We start from the raw sequence: 20,118 nt of genomic DNA on the forward strand, positions 1-20,118 counted from the left end.
GTTGCCAGGAATAGTAAAACCTTGCTTACACAAGACTCTTTTTTTTTTTTTTTTTTTTTTTTTGGTAAATTCCTTGGTTCCGCTGGGTCTCAAAGATTTCCTGCCCCGTGGGTCTGCGCCCCGCGGGCCAGCGGCAGCAGCGGGCCGGGATGGCCCCAGGGCACCGTCCTCCCCTCGCCTCTCCCACCGCAGCAGGACGGCTGCGGCTCTCGGCGCTGCCCAGCGTGGGAAGCTTCCCCTGCCTTTCCTCTCGGAAATCTGCAACGCTGCTCCAGCCCCAGCTCACCTGCCCCCATACCAAGGCATCCAGGACTCCCTCCCTGAAGCATCAAGAAATCCATCAGACGTAGCTTTTTGTGAAGCCATACTTGAGAGATGGAGGCAAAGAACAAGAAAATTCACTTTAGGATGCCAGAGAAGGTGGGGCATTTTTTGTCACAAAGACTGCTAGAAAGCACAGTTAAAAAGAATCACACGAGGGTGGTAACCCCCCTGAAGAAAACCCCTCGGGATTTGAAGGTGCCAAGGGGAAGCAGGAGTTGTGGTCCAGCCGCCTCCGGGCGAGGGGTGCAAAGGACGCGCTGCATGGGCAGTGCCAGAGCTTTCGGTTGTTTGGGGTTTTGTTTTGTTTGTTGTTGTGCTTCCCTGCCCCTGAAGTGTGTAGTCTTTCACTGACTGGAAGAAACTGGTTGGACACAAAATCTGTGGAGAAGCGCACAAGGCCGTGCTTCAGAACGTGTGCGTTACCGGCCCAAGCCTGCACCGTGGGATGGCCCTAGCCTAAGAGACAGCAAGGATTCCTTTTTCATTCTAGGTTTGTTTTGTGCTCAGGACTTTGTTGTTTTGTGAGGCAGCTCTATTGGATGCATCACATTTGTAATAGGGACGGCAGAAGCTCCTTAGTGATTTAAAACTTGGTTAAAAATATTAAGCCGGGCTTCAATATCAGACTGCAGTAGGGTCGTAGTTTGCTAAAGTTTTATTAAAATAGACTTACAGAGTCTTTTCCGAGCTTATGGAATGCAAGTCTGAACAAGGATCAGAATTTGATCGCAGTCAGGTGCAAGACCAGTGTTTGGGAAAGTTCACAGGGTTTGAAAGCATTTGCAATGGGTCTTGAAGCCAAGCAGCATCTCATCTTAATCTAATATATATCTCAAATGATAGCCTTCTTTCACAACTGTTAGAAGTCAAGACTAATATTTTATCTGGAATCAGGGGATCAATTGTTAAAAGAATTAAAGAAGTATGTATAAAGTTGTATAATGTTTCCCATTTCCCTCCTCCAACATTGCCAAACTTCCGACTACTTGGTCAGAAATATTCTGTATCAAAATACGGCCTGAAACTGTGCTTATTTATGTTTCTGCCAAAGCTTTGCAGATGGTTTTGAACAACAAAATAGGACCGAAGAGACATTTGGGGGGAATTAGGGCAAAATCATCTACATAAGCCAGAAAGAAATCAATTGAAATTCCACACAAAATTATGTCTCGACCAAAGAGATAACCAGGAAGATGATGAGAATGACTGGTTAGCGTATTCCATATGAAATTCATGTTGGTGCTACTGAGTTAAATCTAGGCAGATGGAAAGTAAACTTTAGTTTTGGAGAACGATTCCCAGAACCAAGATAATGGTAAGAGAAAGCATCACCTAAAATAGTATTTGGTTGATAAAAGCCTTGAAAATTTGCGACTTGGACAAGAGGCCTGAGTACAAACGGCCCTACAGTACTACTGTCCTTGCTAAACAAAAAAACTGTGAGAATTTAACTCCAGGTGATTAAAAGCCAGCAATCTTTCCAGGAATGGCAGAGCACAGCATAATTAAAACGGCTCAGCACTGCTGCCTGTTAGCAGAATCTGAAACTTCGTCGCTCAGGCCTGAAGGGGGCTGGTGAGCCCTACCAGGCTTCTTAAACTGCGTCAGCTGGTCTAACACAGCAAAAAACCAGGAAAGTCCTCTGTATTTTAACAGCAAGGTATTTAAAAACAAGGCCTCGGGGTCATCTGTAGTTACATATGGAAAGACATGGCTACACCTGGTAGAACTCGCTCCACACTTGACAACGTCAGTTCCTCACCTACTAACTGAGCCCCTTCCCTTCCAGAAGTGCAGCTGGATCCGTTAGGTTTGTTACTTTTATGGTTTTATTGCTCACATGTATCTGACATTACAAAACAAACTGAAAACCAGGAAATTCCAATTAAACATAGGAAAACCTTTACCCTGTGAGGGTGATATGGGTTCCTAACAGCACCATACACCTGTGTATGCATCCACCAACCCAACCATGCTGCGATTCTGTGACTCCCTGTTTCACGTTCTATTGAAGATTTATGGAATAATTTAAACCCCAGACTTTAGATGGCCTTTGCTCTAAGGACACATACTGTCTCAAAAAGCACCTGCAGAAAGGCAGTCTCAGAATTCTTATAAAATAATTGTTCGATGCTTTAGAAATCATACATCTCGGCTCTTGGCTGAGGCATACTCTGTCACAGACTTCTATCTTTTGCAACATTAGTCGTAAAGGAAGCTACCCAGCAAGCCCACACGGTGTGTCTACATCATACGGCCTTCACTGGTCTTCTGCATTTCATTGGAATTAGAATTTAATAATTAGTTTCCATGAGGCCTGACAACAGATGCGGACCTTGAAATCTGTCTCTCTCGTAGCATGTGGCTGAACACACACACACGTGGAAGTGCTACGCAGGAGTAAATAGAACAGTGAGTTCTCCCTCTGAATTTGAAATAGTGTCTTCCAAGGTAATTTTAGGTGAAAAGATGTGAAAAGCAAGTGAATGAAAACCAAAGGTACACAAATTTTAAAACCCTTGCCTTACGAACACAGTATAAAGCTCCTCATGCTAAAATTATGCTCCTAAAATTTTACCATCGGAACAGACACACGCAAACTTGGGTGTTACCCAAAGAGAATCCTTTAGGAATCAGTTTACAGGCACGTACGTGAGATGGCAGCGCTTATTATAACTATGAGCTGCTTGGGTTCACCTGAAGCAGCACGAGAAAGCATATGCAGCCAGCTTGGCAAATACTAGCAAGATCCCCAAGCCCAAACGCCACAACAAATTTAAGTTAGTATCTCACGTTAGCACGGTGGGGACGGCACGCGTGGCCCTGGGCGCTGCCTCAGCAAAATTCAGTCGCCCGAGCCCAGGGCCCCGGTGCCGCCGTTGAAGCACAAGGGGTCACGCGGGCGCCAGGAGCCGCGTGCCTCCGGTGGGATTCAGCCGTGGGTCGTGGTCTCCTTTGTCTCCTGATGGCACCGAGCAGTTTCGCCGGTCTGACCGAGTATGTGCAAAAGGACCGGCCAACCTTCCTATCAGTGCTCCCCTCCGTCTGGACACACCGTGAGAATCCTGTATGCAGACACGTGCACCCCGTGGAGTGTAAAGTCTATTTAAAACGCTGACTTCCCTGTAGTCCCTAAGCACCTCGCCTGAAAACGTTCAAAGGGGACTGTAGTTTTCGTGAAGATCAGGCAGCTGGTATTCTAACCCATTTTTGGAGCTCAAGGCTGATACAAGCTGCATACACAGGATACCCAGTATGCAACTCAATCTGTAACTCAACCAAGGACAACTTACTAGGCTGCTCCCATTTGCTTCCGTATACTGACAAAATCAAGAAATCCACAGTTGCACCGAGAGATTATGGAGAAATGTGATTTAAAAACCATTAAAGCCTTGCGCAAATTGCCAATAAAATAATAATGTCTAAACAAAATATTCAGATACAATGTAATATGTGTGTTTATTTTAAAATCCAATTTAAAGGTCCCTTTTTAAACAAAACAAGAACCAAAAAATCAACACAATTCAGAAGGTTTATCTCATTTACCATATTCTTCCCCATTCTTCACTTATCATAACACAAAGCAGCAACTTATTAGTGCTCATACAGTGCACTTATATGAATTTTGATTTGTGTATTAAGCTTTAAATACAATGTATTTTCCGTGAGCATAGCCCAAAGAGTACACAACATTACACTTTCAAAGCATATGTTAAAAAAAAGGACAATAAATGTATATCCAAGACAGTCAAACTCAAATATTTTGACTTGGCAAATTCTATAACAAGTAACAGCAATTTTAAACCGCGTACAAAGCAGAACAGCGCCAACATGCCTCCGGTCTGTGAGCTATGGTAAAATATCAAGCATACATATAAAGGAGAGAAGCTAAAGAAAACCGCCACAAATGCAGAGCTAACCTGAGGCACACCCAACCGCGACCAAACAAAGGCAGCCCACTTTCCCACTCTATAATAATGCAAAGAGCCCAACAACAACGAAAAGCACTTCTACGCTACAGGAAGTGAAACAGTCACTTCTTCCAATTTTGCCTCTGCGTTTTTAAACAACCTGCTCAAAAAATTTCAAGATTAACATCTAATTATACCAAAGAAATGTACAAACTAGAAAGTCAGAGAAGCTCCAGAAGATTGCCACTTTCAACCTTGCATAGTGATAGCTGGCATTGATATTGCTACCATAGCTTCAGCAGAAGATATGGAAAAGAAAAATCTTTACTTCTAAGTGATGCACACACGCAACATTTTCTTCACAAAATTCAGTTAAACATTGTTTTAATAAAAGGGAAAACAGCTCTAAAAAGGGAAAGATAGTGTTCACAAGCTTAGAAATAAAAAAATACAAAACCAGAACATTCCATAATAAAAAAATGAAAATAATAAACATTCCATCATAACAGCACCTATTCTATCACTAAATAAGCCCCATACATGCAACAAACTACAACTATTGTATAAGGCTCTCAAATTAAAGGTCTACCTTTCATATAAACAAAGTGTAAAAATAGCAGTTAAGTCGCAATCTTCAAATTTAATGCTATGTGAGGATTTTGTCCCCCGGTTTCATTTGGTAGCAATTTCAATATGCGTCTGATATAAAGGTCATTCATCTAGGAGCCGTGATACAAATACATTGTGCCTAGGACAGTATTGTCGTATCTCTGTTCGACCTTGACAGAATTGGAATGCTCAACAACACTACTAAGTTCGGGGATGCTTTCAGCAGTATCCCCAAAACCATGGTAGTGCCCATAGTGCAGAGTGTCTCCGGGGTCTTCCACCCACGAGGGCCGGTTAGAAACGCAGCTACTGGGGCTTCCGTTCAGGTGTAGGGATCCACACATGTCAGTGGAGTTGTTCATGGCTTTTTCGGGTTCCTCGGTGCTGTTACTGGGATGAATTCGATGCCTACTGGGAGAAGTGATTCCAGGAATTATTCCGTTAGGTGTTAGTGCTAAACACTCCTCATGCCTGGCATCCATCCCACCGAGCTGCTGCGCGGCGCTGAAATCCAAATGTCCATTGATGGCACATCCATTTGTCAGTGCATTCAATATGGAGCTACTGCTATTCATATCTGCATTAAGAAATACACCTGTCACCAACAATTAAGAATAAATCGAAATACATCAAAATGTCTCCACTCTACTCCCGATTTAAAAAAATGTTTCCACACACAGCTTTGAAAATAATCCTACTCTTTCTTTACTTGTAACAACATAGGTAGTTCAAAGTAATGAGAGCCGACTAGTAAGCTCGTAGCATGGATTCTCATGTCAAAAAAGCAACTATCTGTCTGCATTCAATGTGTAAATAGCCTATATTAATCTTTGCAAAGACAATGTGAACTTCTCAGCACTTTTGTCATTTAACCGTATGAAATAAGTGCTGCAGACAACATTCTGGGAAGTGTTCTGAAAGGTGGAATAAAAGGCATCTTTCCACCCTAACTGTAATGCCCTCTTGGGATGGAAGATTGTGTATGTACAAGAACTGAGGATCTGTGAGAGGGTGAGAGGTTGTTTTATTTTTCAGTTGTAATTTATCCGTGGCTCTTTTTTTCCTTTTTAGTGATAACTCTCACAGTGCAGCATACACTGAAATAAGTCAAGTAAAGAAATGTTATGTTGGGGTGCTAATACAAAAACTTTCAAAGCTCCTTTATTCAGAAAGTACTTCAATTTATCTAGCAGCTTGCTAGATAACATACTAGGCAGGTTTGTATTTAATGGTAAGTTTATATTAACATCTGTACAATCCACATGCAAAATGCCATACAATAGCAACAGCAGAGTGCACAGAAGACTAAAAAAGGTTAGCAGTAGGAAACAATATTCTAAAAATGTGCATGCAAAAATCACTGACAACTGTTTTAAAGCAATTTCTCCTCTGAATTTAGTAATTAGCACAATAGGTTTTATTTCCATAAACAGATTTCATCAGTATGTCTGAAATGTCTATTTTTGCAGTGGTACTCAAAGTACTAGCACAAAAAATGGGTGATATGTTCTGCCTTAAAAATGCCTACCAGTAAAGGACAGCTAAAATTTACGTCTATATTGGTAAAGATGAGCAAGGCAAATGCAGAAACTACAGACCTATATGGTGACATTTAAAGGTTTTACATTCTGTTATTATCCCTGGATACATGCACATATGTTTATGTATACATGAATGCATAAACCTACGTGCAAGACCGGATTGCATTTACTGCGTTATTTCCAATTCAGGCCGGTAAGTCTGTCGGTAACTTCCCACATTTGTAAAACACTGGGTTCCTGCTGAAGTGATGCGTAATGAGTACCACTGTTTGACAAGGGAGGATCTGAAGTTTTGGCCCCCTGGTCTTTCTCAGGGACATCATTTCAGATACGGTTTACGATACTGGTACTTCGTATACAGCAATACACAGTGCCAAGAAATGGGTCTGATTTGTAGCTCGCTGGATGTACTACCTGGTGTGTCCTCCTTAGTCCCTACATGAGTTAAAACAACCACATCAGCTGAGCTCACTAATGCCAAATTCTTACTGAAAGTGGAAGAAAAACCCCAAACCCATCAAGACATCAAAGCTAACGTTTCAGTGATGAAAACGCACAGAAGGAATTTCATACAGTGTTTATTAACTGAAAAGTGCAAAATTTTAAATGTTTAAAAAGAAATTCTTATAGGCTGGCTTCGCCAAATCAAATTTAATAGAAATGGCACTACTGTTAGTTAATGTGCAAAAGTAGGTAATGAATAGTTCTAGTGATAATCATAGAATGTTATTATTTGTTAAAAATTAGCACCTATAGTAATAGAGTATATTTATGAAAGACAACCATTTTTTCATAAATAAGAACACTTAGTAATTATCACTGGAAAATATCATAGTCTACTTTTAAAGTATTGATTATATATATATATTTTTATTCCTAATATATTAAAATATCTGTTAATTGTAATTCCCTTTGGTGAATTTGATCTGTGGTACAAAGCATAAACATATTTATCACATTAGAAATTAAAGCAATAAATTAATTTCTGAATGCAATAATGCACTATCATAGTAATTCCATGCCTGTACCTACGAAGTGCATGGAAAAAGCTGACCCAAGACACTTTTAATCGAAACTCTACACATCCTGGGGTTACCAAAAGCATCTTGACTAAGCAGCCCTTTCACTAATACTAGTATACATTTTGACTGTTTCATGAAGATCGGTACAAAATACAAAAACCTGTTTTCCAAGGTCTGTTACTTCCAAATACTAGTGTAAGATCTGCAATGTCCAGTCTTTTATTTAGAAAAAACCCCCCCAAAAACATAGCAGGGTCCTGCACCTATTTCACTGTGTCTGAACAAAGTCTTAACACATAGTACATGTCTATTATTCATAGTATTTGTCTATTTTGAATATAGTTTCTTCATTGTAACATACGTTATTTTCAAAGCTATATAAACACTAGGGTATGTTTCCCTATCAAGTCTTCTTCTTAGCAATTAAATATATCTACTGGAAATTAAATGATTAATTTAAATGATTTCTGAATTTCCTTTAACCTGAAATCATAGCAACTAAAAACAAGGCACAACATAATATAAGCCTCAGGTTAAAAGTGAAATAGCCATTGTGGATTTCTGCGTATCTGAAATAGTAATAAACTACTAAAAAACCTTCTCTTTCACCATTACAATATATTGCATGAAACAGCTAATTTTAGATACCTACTAAACCCCAATATAATGGGTGTTACAGCAATACAATAGTTTTCAGGACTCTAGACAACAATGTGCAAAAATAAAGGACTAAGTTTTATACTTAAAAATAAAATGCGTATTGATTCTTGCAACGACAAGGAGTTTGCATTGCAGAAACAGTGTATATTTCAATTTCTTTTGGTCCAACAGAAGTATTCTCCTGTTGTTTGGTGTCTTCAACCATTTGAATGTTGTTGTAGTTAACAGGAAACTGTCCACTCCCACCTGATACAACAGCAAACTCTCTATCAACGTGCATATTGTCAGCATCGTCCTCAACTCCTCCATTCATCATTGGTATTAAGCCATCAAAGCTGTAAGCTGATAAAGAAAGTCACATTTAGTTACTCGTGCACGCCTGAAAACTCAGTCAACAAACAGATAAGTACTTTGACCATTAAAGCAAAAGCTGTTTACAAAGAAATGTAAATTTTTCACATCTGAAAGCTTCTAACATGTTTGGGATTCCAAAGGCAGAATAAGTAAATGCTAAGTACCTGCACATTCATTTCAGTCCCTGGAAATGGAGCATTACCAGTGTACCTCTCAGACTGTGCACCCACAGACCAACCAATTAGTCTGATGCACTAATACATTGAATAAAGCACAATTTACGTTACTCGTATTTAGGCTTTACAGCTAGTGTGCCTGACAGACCAAAAGCGGTCTCTACCTCACATTTGTCTACTGCCAGTCTGGACTGCTCCCTCCTTCACTCCCAAGAGCCAGCTCCCAGTAACTCACCCCCTACTCACATCAGACTGCTCCAGGGACCCCTTCAAGGGCTGAACAGACAGATCTGACTTCGGAGAAAAGCTGGCAAGTGGTTCGGCTGCTGTGGGAAATGCTTTAGTGAGCACCCCAGGCTTGGCTTCACTCCCTCTTACACCTACCACCCAAGGCACTGCTCTCACGCGGACATTAACACACCTTTACCTAGACACTGCTCACACTCTTAATATTCTGTAATAAAGGGCTTCTTCGGTAGACTGCAAGTTAGCTCTCCTTACCTTGGGCACAACTGAAATTTCTGTAAACTACTCGTTTTTAAGGAACTCTAAGCAATAGTTAAAGTGTTTCGGGGCCAAAGAGATCACACAGGACTTAAAGTTGAGACCAGGGCCCTTTGATCAATGTGCTTCAAACTACCCTAAAGCAGGAAGGGAAAGGCATTTGTTCCAGTTACCTAGAGGAATATGGAAGTGCAGTGTCATACTGGGCAAGTCGAGAGTACACCTGGCAACACCCTCCATCCCCACCTCACAAAAAACACCTAAGAGCAGCTGTCCTGAGGCTCATGATGCCAATACAGTCACTGGTTGTGTATGGCAAGTCAGCACCGTGCAAAAGCCAACCTGCCAAGGGCCATGGACCAGAGGGGCTAGGATCAGGGCTGCCACAAACACACCTGTTTGACCCTGTGCACCACCCCGGGGAAGCAGGGTGAAATTCCTGGAAATGATTTCAGAAAAATGGACAGGAAGTTCAGCTCGTGTTTCTAAGTCAAACCTATTTGGTGTATATTCTGAAAGTGCCCACCGATTGATTTTTGTTAAGTTCAGCTTCAGCCTCTGGAACGCATTTTTGCATTTACATTTGAGAGAGTCATTAGTTTGTATCACAGTGTATCAGGTATCAGTGTTCCTGAATTTTGAGGCTGAAGCTTTTTTTAATACTATGCACCCAATAGCAGATACATGTGTGTGCATATAAACAAAATTACCTGTAAGTAAACTCCACCCACTGCCCAGTTTAGCTATTTCAGGACAACAGGCAAAGCTCAGCTTGAGTATTTATCTTCTTCCCACTCTATTGCTTACAGGTTCTCATAAAAGGCATATGCTGTGCCTGGTCACAAGTGGGTTTTTTCAAAGCAGTGATAGTTCCAATTTGGGGTATGGCCGTGAAAGTCTGACTCCTCCCTGCAAATACAGGTTGCCTGCCCTCTCCGAATACCTAAAATCTCCTGTGCAAATAACCTTTAAAGGACAACAGACCAGTGTTGTTTTGCTAAGGGCAAAAATACCACAAAATTGGGCTTTTTGTAAAAGGCTAGCTAAGCACAAAGATGCACCCATGACTTCTCATTACTCAGCTCTGTTGTTTACAAAGTGCCTCAAGAACAGCGATTCATTCACACTCTTTTTACACTGATGTGACAGATACATTCCTGATGCTGATGTCTCCGAGGGCAGACACGCCAGATTAGAAACTTCAGCTCTTCTGCAGTTGGGATGCATCTCTTAATTACTCTAAAAACCTTCAAGCAAATGCAGCAAAGCCTTGGCTTTGTTTGCAAAGGTCTTAAAACATCACATTGGTAAAGATTTCAAAAATTATCTGTTCTGGTTGCTTCTCCAACATCTCTGTAATTGCTTAAATCTCCTTCACTTAAACATATTATTTGCTCAGTCTAACTTATCCACTGGACCAACTGTTTATGCTGAGAGGTAATGCAGATACTGCCACTTCATGACAACAAATAGAGTAAGAATAGCTAGCCCGGTGCCACTCCCACAGACTATGGGGAAACACTACCTGTTGACTAGATTGGAACAATTTTCTGAAACTAAGAGGGACTGCTGGTTATGAACAAGGAATAACTCTTCAAAACAGAAGGTATGTACCTCTGACTTCAAGCAGCACCTCCCAGTAACAGAATACAAATGCACTTGAGGACACCCTTCCGCAGCTATCACAGGCATCTGTATACCGCCCAAGTTTTCTCATTCTGTGTAGCTACTGAATGACATATTATTCCTGAAAAGCAGTCTTGCACTTAATTGCAAAGGCACTCTTCTCCGTCATGAAATGATTTACAGTTCAGACCAACTACCTGAAGGAACACATCCCATTTATGACTGGCTATGGAGCTCCCCGTTAAGGCCTCTGATCCTGGTGTAGTTGAAATGGTGGCTGGGTAGCAAGTACTAAAGCAAATACTAGTGTCCATATAATTTATGTTGTCCATGTCGTGTTTAGAAACATTGGTTTGGTCTCAATTCCCCTCTTGTTATCTGGAATTAAGCACCATGAGCCCATTTTATTTGGCTTTCTGAAAGTCACACCAGTCAGAACATAAACTCTAACCAAAGAAAGTGTCTTCAATGAAGCCCTACAGTCTCTTTCCTGATGCTAGACACAGGGAGAAGAACCTTAAGGTTTGTCTGCAGAAATGTAATGGGATGACCAACAAAAAGGAAGCAGAAGATATTCTCTATTGTGTTATTTGAGGTGTTTATAAGATGTAAAAAAATATTTCTTCACAGAGCCACCAAAAAGTATCTTCGAGCTTGTACTACTGCATCATTGCTGGCAGAGGAAGAAGCTGTATCCTCATTGCACAAGGCTGAATAGGAATCCTTAAGGTTCATTCTAGTCTTACATCTTCCTGGAAGGTATCAGTTCCCCTTGGAACATGATCCTGGACACTTCACATAATCCCTCCCGATTTGAGAAATCTTTTTGCATTACATTTCTTTCATCCATCTTCTCTATCAAACAGTGTTTGAATTGTGAATTAATCCTGAGGTTGAAAAATTACCATCTGAACAGCCGGGTATCTTTGTGAATTAACACATTATTTGGCTCTCCTGAAGGAGAAGAAATTGAGGAAGGAGTAGAAGCTAATTTCAGCTCCTACTCCTCCACATATTATTCCTGGCATCATGTAACTTTAGCACTCTCTGGAAATAGAAATTTCTGAACACACCAAGATGATGACAGGGAGAGCTGGGATCTTGTGGCATGGAATAATCGTATTCATCTGCTTCTTATACATTAATATGCAATTTAGGTATGTACGTGAGTTTGCAAAAACACTCAACATCCACTCTGAAGGGCTTTAAAATGTTTATTTTCCTTTCTCAGCAACAGTATCATCCCATCCCTTTTACCTCTGGGGTCTCACCTTCCGTTCTAGCCTTCTTTACTCCAGCAGACTCCGTATCTTCAAAGGATCTCTTTCGACTTGTCCCACCACTGAATGGATTGGGACCTGCATTCTGATGAACCCCATTTAAGGTGCCATTGCTATAGAAATGATTCAGGTGACAGTTCTGGAGGTTCAAGAGAAACTGAGCACATTCTTGGAAGCCCTGGGTATGTGCAAGGTCTGCTGCTGTCAGGCCACTGGCATTTCTCAAGCTGTACAATACAAAGAAACTGAATTACACTCATTCGTCAAGCTAGCTTGCTGCTGCTGCTGCCCTTACTGACTATCTATCTGCTGGTGATGAGAGAAACATACACTTAGCAAATTTCCATTAAGAAATTAGTTATCAATCTTAGTTTTATAACTAACTTAACTTTTCGCACATATATCTGGCTTCTAAGCAAAATTTGGGAGACAATACACTTTCAAATAAAATCAATATACTATGTGCCTTAAAAAAAAACATCTTCCTATTTAAACTTCTCAAAATGCTTTACTCTAAAATAGTCTGAAGTATCTGATCTTTACATAAACTTCAGACTAATTTAAGCCTTGAATTTTACCATCTTCTGCAGCTTATTCTGCAATCTATTGCTTTAACTTGAGCAAAAGATCAAATACTCAAAACAAACTTAACATGACTTGGCAATTGTCCATGGCATTCTGGTTTCTAAGGTAACAACAACATCACTGTTCTTCCTAACAATAAAATATATACATATATAGGAAAAGATAGATAGATAAAGATGCTATACTTAGTTATGCTTTGCTTATACTTTTTTTTTTTTTCCCTGGTTTGTTTCTCATTTCAAAGCATGTGACATCATAAGTGCTGGGACTTGCTTTGTTATTTGAACCAAGACTATTTCATTCATGAGAGAATGGCACAGGATTTTGAATATTCTAATGCATCAGAGTGGCTATAAATGAAATCAGGTAGGACATGTAGTGATGTAGAGGTTTAATCTGAAAGAGTGATAATCACATTAATTTACACAAACATACAGTAAGTCTGTGCGTAGAAATAGCAGCTAACTTCATAAGGAAGCACGTAAAAGTGGAGACAAGAGGGCCAGAAATGACAAAACTAGATTGTGAAACAAAAGATGCCAGTAACTATTTCCCAGGTTTTCCCTGCCTTTCCAGACAGATCTAACTAATCCGAAAATTGAATTTTTGTTTCTTGGCCACAGTAGTTGAGACAAGTCCATTACTTAAAAATCCAGAAACAGACCAGCCAACACACTAAGAATTCAGAAGATTAACAGACCTGATTCTGTTGAAGCTCATACAAAGTAGAAAACAACTCACTCCAGCTCATGCAAAGAAAACAAAGAACAAAGCCCAGATATGCTTCCTAGATCACTGCAACTTATTTGCTGTAAAAATAAGACCAAAAAGTCTTTAGACCTGACTTAGAAACAGCAAGACTAATTCCATAAATGGATACTGCTGGATTATGTAAAATTTGGAAAAGTCAAAATACTACAGAATCATAAAATCCATTAGGCTAGGATCAGGGTAATTTAATTCCATACTACAATATTCTAAGTCACCACTTACTTGGACTACTAGTGAAAATCCAGAGAACAGCAGCCAAGAGTGGTCTAGAAAGGAAGACTTTAGAAGACTGAAAAACCTAGTTAGTCAAAAGAAATGAAACCTTAAGGTAGAGGTATTAATTTTGAATACCTGAAAGACAGCTGCAATAAGAATAATCCATTCTGTGTGTCCAGTGCTGGCAGTATTCATAAAGATTAATACGAACAAAGGATATTTGAAATTAGGCATTAGGAGAAAGATTCAGAGTACAGAGTATGTCGAATCTCCAGAGGATTCTCTTCCTCCCATCATTTTAAGAGATTATGATTTCAGAAATTCTGTAAAACACAGTCAAATCATTTCCCATGCTGAACTATAGAGCCTATTGAGGTCCCTGCTAACCAACATTCAATGCTCTTTTAACAGTTCCAATTTATTTGTGTAGCATATGGATGTAACACAATGCGACTACAACTTAAGAAATAGAAATTTCAACGTATCTGTTTTGGTCTAAAAGAATAGCTCAGTCCTCTGAAGTCCATTTTAAATTTGCGAGCCCCAGAAGGACAGTAAAGGAAATCTAAACAAGATTAAGTTATGCAAAGATAAAAATGACCAATATGGTGTTGAATGACCACCTAATTTAATAAAATTTTCAAGGACCATGTATCTCTATTACTTAGTAAATGTTATTGAACAATAACTCTGCTTTGAAAAACGCACTGTAAGACAGACTAAAGTTAAATCACCATTTCCCAAAGGAATGTTGATGGAAGTTTCCAGAGGCATATGGAGATGTACAAACTAAGATGCAAGTGTGTAAGGCTACATGAGCAAACTCTGCAAAAGAAAAGGTAAGTTTCCCAGAAACAAAATAAATTTAGTATTTGTGATTTTAAAATATAATGACCTTTGATATTTTTAGATCTGTCCCCATCTCTTCCTGAAGAGCTTACTCTCAATACGTAGACAAAGATTTACTTGTTGTACAGGAGTATTTTGGAAGCTCTCCGTATTTTTTCAAGGTAAACAATCATATTGGGTAGAGCATTCTTGCTTCTGAGTTTAGAAATATCTCTCTTAACAATCTGAGCCTGAATTTAGCCTATCAATTTCAAGGGAATTTCCTGTGTTCAGAAGTTAGAAATTAAAAAAAGAGAAAGAAAAAAGTCAAATCAAATAAAAGGATGACAGGATCTAGATGACTTCAGAAACTGGCTGGCCAACAGCTACGAAAAGGGAACTTAACTGTTAAGTTCCTTCTGCTCCCTCTTAGTGGGAACACTGAGGATCTTTTTGATATCCAGTTGCTAATTTCCATTAATTTAATTGAAGCTTGATTTTTCTGGGAGTTTCAAATACTTTCAACTTTCAGTTAAATGGCTTGCATGCCAATACTGATGGGATAGAGAAAAGGAGAAGCTGACAAAATTGACAGAAACTCTTAAGTCTCACTTTCTCAAAGACAGGCTAGAAGGATAAAAAAGACCTACTTCTTTGGCTCATTTTTCTAGCCTTCTCTGGGAGGAGAAATCTGTCAGTGGGAACACAAAAGGCAGCAAGAGTGCTATACTAGCTCATCCTAACAAAACGCAAGTAATCAAAAAAACCCAGCTAACTCAAGTTAATCATGTGCACAAAATAGGAAAGAAAATGCTCTCAACATGCATCCCAAAGTTTTACCAGAGTGAAACAGATTTATGTATTCCCAAAACATGTAGAAATACTATTATCACTGTGAGGATTCCAAGTGTGTAACAGAAAAATAGTCTTACACAGTCCTTCTAGAAATCCTGAAGTAATTGAATTAATTAAAAAACTAGGGCATCTACCAGACCATTCTTTAAAAATGCTAATCTGGACTTGGAGTGGAACTATTCTGTTACAGCAGCAGTTACAAGGAACCAGGAATTCATCTATTACTAAATCTGCAGTGTATGGTCTACCTCAAATGCTGCCAGTGTCTGAAAATGAAGCAGCTACCTCATCTCAGTCCATGAGCCAAGATACTGTAAACAGGCTCCATTACAGGAATGAAAACAGAAATGGTTCACTGCCCCAACTACACGTGAGGAGTTCAATCTCTTGCGTGTAATCCCTGTCACTCCTTGGTTATGAACTGCAATTATATGTAAACTGACTCTCAAGTGAAGAGAAGGAGGAGTAGTAACTGATGATTCATTTGTCTATATATACACTATATAGACTATTTATTACATAGACTGCGTGGTTAAAGAAAAAAATAAAATCAACAAGCAGGTAACTCAGAGGTAATCACTATATTTAAGTAAATTTTCAACTACTTCAGTTATTAGACACATCCCTTGAAAGGCATTTCCTCTTCATTTCTTACAGATGCCTGCATAAAGAAAAAGAATTTGACTAGGTAAAGGATTTTATAACTGAAAATAACTTCAAGACCTGGGCTGTGACAGAAAAGCAGTGAAAGAAAGAAATATGTAAACCGTTGGACAACATGGGTGGAAATACCTCAAAATATCACGTCTCTTGAAAAGTCTTTTCCACCTATACTCCGTATTTTTCTAAGTTAAAAATCCCTTCAGCACTAGTTTTGATCTTTTACCCTAAATACCTTAAAATAAGGGAAGCTGCAAAGCTCAGAACACACTGTTTGATACTAAATCTTCAGGCAAGCTGCCCTTTTGTTACTGATAATCATACAGCAAATATGATAGCTCTATTTCTGTAACTGCATTACTCAGAATTTAAATACAAGTATGGAAATGTCCTGCAGGTTTTGTGGGTGGCTTGAGATTTTTTGGGATTATTTTTTTTTTCCCCAACAAAGATGCCAAACTTGAGGACAAGTTTGTATTTCTTTTCAGGGTTTTTCTCTAAGCTAGGTTACCTAGCTGAAACAAGACTAGGCAAGTAATAAGCTACACAGACTGGTATTTTTCAAAGACAATCTTATGAAGGAAGAAGCGACCAGTACGAAAGGTGTGGAAGGATGAAGGAAAGTAATATTAAAGATATCAGGCCAAGCCTTGAAAAGTTACATGCATTTTATGATTAGTCAGTCTTTTTTTTTAATAGTATTAACTGACTTGGTGCAGTATTTTCTAAAGGCTGGCCTAGTTACTGTCAAAACAGACAGCTGTGCTCCAAAAACTTAATTCCCATTCTCTCTTGTAAAAAAAAAAAAAAAAAAAAAAAAAGCCAAACCCCAAAGACATCTCTGAAGGACATCAGTCCAGCTACAGAAACAGGTGGAAAAACTGAAGAAAGGACACTGAAAACTAAATCTCTGAAAATACAATTCCATTTTTGGCACCTACTCCAGACAGGATCATAGGTTTGAACAAACAGGAGAAAAATTCCTGTCTTGACCTTAACCAGGACTAGATGCAGTTTTGCTGAATGGTCAGAAGGTCAGTTCCCTCTACGCTTAGAAAACACAAGCCTTGCAACATTTCCAAAGCAATTCAAGTTTATGAAAAACTAATGAGTCCTGTTAAGATTCTTTCACTTGGCAGTATTTTTTTCTTTATTCATTATTTCCATGTCATTCTTATTACTAGAAACAAAGTAGAATCATGAAGCATGGTATTATTTACCCTCAGCCTTCTTGCAGGCTAAAATCCAGGATCTGGGAATGATAAAGACATACTGTTTTCCTCAAAGTACAGAACTATGATATGCTAATTCCAAAGCAAAAAAAGAAAGACAAATGCAATTGGAAAGATACATTTTCGTATTATAAAGCTATTCTCTAAACAGAAAAAAATCCATGAGAAAAGTTGAGGAAAGTCTGGGTATGGATGAGTAGAAGCAGGTGATCTTGAAGTTCCTTGACAGATTACGTGTAACACTTGAATTATTCTGTAGTGACAGGTGTTTTACAAATTAACTCAAGACGTATACTGTTATAGTAAAGCTCTGACTTTTGTATATACGTTTATTCACACACCTTCTACAGTGCTTAAAAATAACACTCTCATAACATATTTTTCTTCTTCCATCAAGTGATGTCCACAGGCAGTCTTCAAAACTGACTAATCTTGGCATGAAGAAGATTATTTTTTTTTCAAATCTGTTTTTCTCCCTTCGGTTGACATCATCAAAACTTCCATTTTAAGGGCCCAGTTCATCTGAGAGTCCTGGTATCAAATTAAAGCAGCTATAAACAGGACACTGATGAAACATATCTTTAGATTTCCTTCTTCTGAAATGCTTTTAGAAATGTTGTCTGTGAGTGCAATTAAATGGTTGTTCAAAAACATAAGAGATAAATATGTTAACTGACCAAAGAGAATTGGTGTACAGAAACAGGAAGTTAATTTTCAGTTTAGCTTTAGTTTAGGAGGATGTTTTTATTATTTCAGTCTAATTACAATTTGTTGTTTTGAGAAGTTCACTAAAGGAAGGAAACAATCTGAGGCAAGCTCTCAAAACATATGCAAGACACTTTCACTATGATTAAGTCATAGAAAGTAAAAAAACCAAAACAAGTAAAACAAAACTTATAATTGTTTAAATGTGACTATTGTGGTGTAAGAAAGATTTTCTTCAAGATAACTTACAGAATTTACCCTTAGAAGGATCTGTAGAAAGAAAAGATAGACTTGTGCTTCCTGCATTGAATTATATATTACACTGAATTTACTTATAAAGAACTTAATTCTCAGTTGTTTCAATTGTTCATATTTTTTATACTTATTGGAGAAAAAGCATGTACATTTCTATGTCTTTAACATATAAACACATTTGAAATACATTATCTTCCACTTATAATGTCACATACCTTGAAAAACAAAACAAATGTTTGCTACAAAAAGTCAACAGTAAATATTATTGAAAAAACCATTCATATATGTAAAAAAATCCCCTAAATGTTTAATTTTAAATAGTGATTACATCTCCTACAGCTTACTGTGTTTTTGTTAATGCCATGCGACAATCTAAGAAAATAAACCACAGTTTTCGTATATCAATGTAATATCTGTTAAAAAATACTGATCTCAACTTATCTATTGTTAGTTTACAAATAAAAATGTAGATAACTGTAAATTAGGGTAAGCAAAGCATGCAAATCTATAGATTCTATATCTGAATTCCTAGATTAGCATTAAAACCAATCACCGCAACAAATACCTCAACAGTATGCCTTGTGTGCAGAAAGGAAGCGATACTGAACATTCAATGCCACAACTGTAAGGTTTTCGGAGAAGCACCTGTGGCAGTTTCAGCAGTTTCTATATGGAATGCTCCCCCTTTCTAGGATTACTTGAAAAAATCAAGTCAATTCGAATTACGTAGCTGTAAAACATTGACATGTGTAGTTTTTACAGTTTCAGAATCTTCTGTTTGATTTAAACGGGCAATGGTGCATAAACAGGAAACTTATATCATAAGGGATCACATATTTGCAGGCAACAATAAGATTAAAAGTTACATTAACATACATAAAGTGCTGTAGCACATTATTCCATATGTAAGCCATTATCATGTGACCACCTTAACAACAAGATACGAAGCCTTTTATGCCTTTAAAGCATTATTACTTTCATCCTGAAACCAATTTGTCAGTTCTTCACCGAAATTTATATAGAATGGATTAAAATTACCGGTCAACTCATGGCTTCAATTACTTTAAATTTAGTAGGCTGTATCTCAAAAGAATTAGTAACTATTCCTACACAAAAATTAGCAGATACAAGGATTAAAACAAAACAAAAGAAGAAAGAGAAAAAAAAGATCAGAACACTAAAACGCCCACAGTGAGAAAAACGTTTCCTATATAAACATCAGTATACTAGTCTAAAATTTCTAAAGCAAAATGATTTTAAAATACTAAACTGTGTTTTAACCCTTTGGTGTCCAAATACAAGAGTTGTGAAATAGTGTCAAACATGTTTTTTTCCAGATACCAAGAGAAAAATATTCTTAACTAAACAGATGTGTGTCACTGCTGGGGACAGCTACAAAAATTCATGCTAGAATTACATACTGGGCATCTACAAAAGCACAAGTTGGTGCCAAGTTTTTATTTCACAACAAAACATGTGGCAGCTGAAATTATTTTAGACTTTTAAAAATGATAGTTTTTCAGATCATCCTCCAAAATCCTAACAAGGTGAATATACTGGAAAGAAGGAAGCTCTTTTTTGTGAAGCCACTTTTTTCACCTAAAAAACAAGGTTCACTATGAATTATGCAGCTATAATCTCTCCTAGAGACTTCAACTCACGACTGAGCAAATGCCAGCAGAAGAAAGAATTCATTAACCACAGTAGGCAGCATTAGAATTACTACAAGCATCACTATCAGGCAGTGATTTATTGCTGTATCTGTATTCCAATTTATATGCCTTAAGAAAGACCTCAAACAATGGACTTAGATTTTTCCGTATCTCTTGTAAAATGATTCGCAGATCCAAGTAAACTTTTGCCTGAACAACATAGGCCTATCTGATTTTGCCTGGTATAAACAATCAACAGTATTTTAAAATTCATATCCGATTATGTAAGAAGTAATTACTAACACAACTCACAAAAAGAAGGTATGAAAGACTATGGCAATTCTTACAACAA

The 20,118-nt window shown here is 38.2% G+C and overlaps 1 protein-coding gene across 1 annotated transcript in view; it reads right to left on the reverse strand.

Moving 5' to 3' along the window:
- Nucleotides 1–3,758: 3,758 nt before the first annotated feature.
- ANKRD10 (ankyrin repeat domain 10) overlaps nucleotides 3,759–20,118 on the reverse strand; it is a 38,254-nt gene continuing 21,894 nt past the window's right edge. Inside the window, exons 4-6 of the mRNA XM_032997123.2 lie at nucleotides 11,999–12,234; nucleotides 8,314–8,409; nucleotides 3,759–5,421 (exon numbers count right to left, since the gene is read on the reverse strand). Coding sequence (XP_032853014.2) covers nucleotides 4,955–5,421; nucleotides 8,314–8,409; nucleotides 11,999–12,234 — 799 coding nt within the window. The 3' untranslated portion in view covers nucleotides 3,759–4,954. The remainder of the gene's footprint in view (nucleotides 5,422–8,313; nucleotides 8,410–11,998; nucleotides 12,235–20,118) is intronic.

This window comes from Tyto alba, unplaced genomic scaffold, assembly GCF_018691265.1.
Source record: "Tyto alba isolate M040663 unplaced genomic scaffold, T.alba_DEE_v4.0 Super-Scaffold_45, whole genome shotgun sequence".
NCBI classification, from domain to species: Eukaryota; Metazoa; Chordata; class Aves; order Strigiformes; family Tytonidae; genus Tyto; species Tyto alba.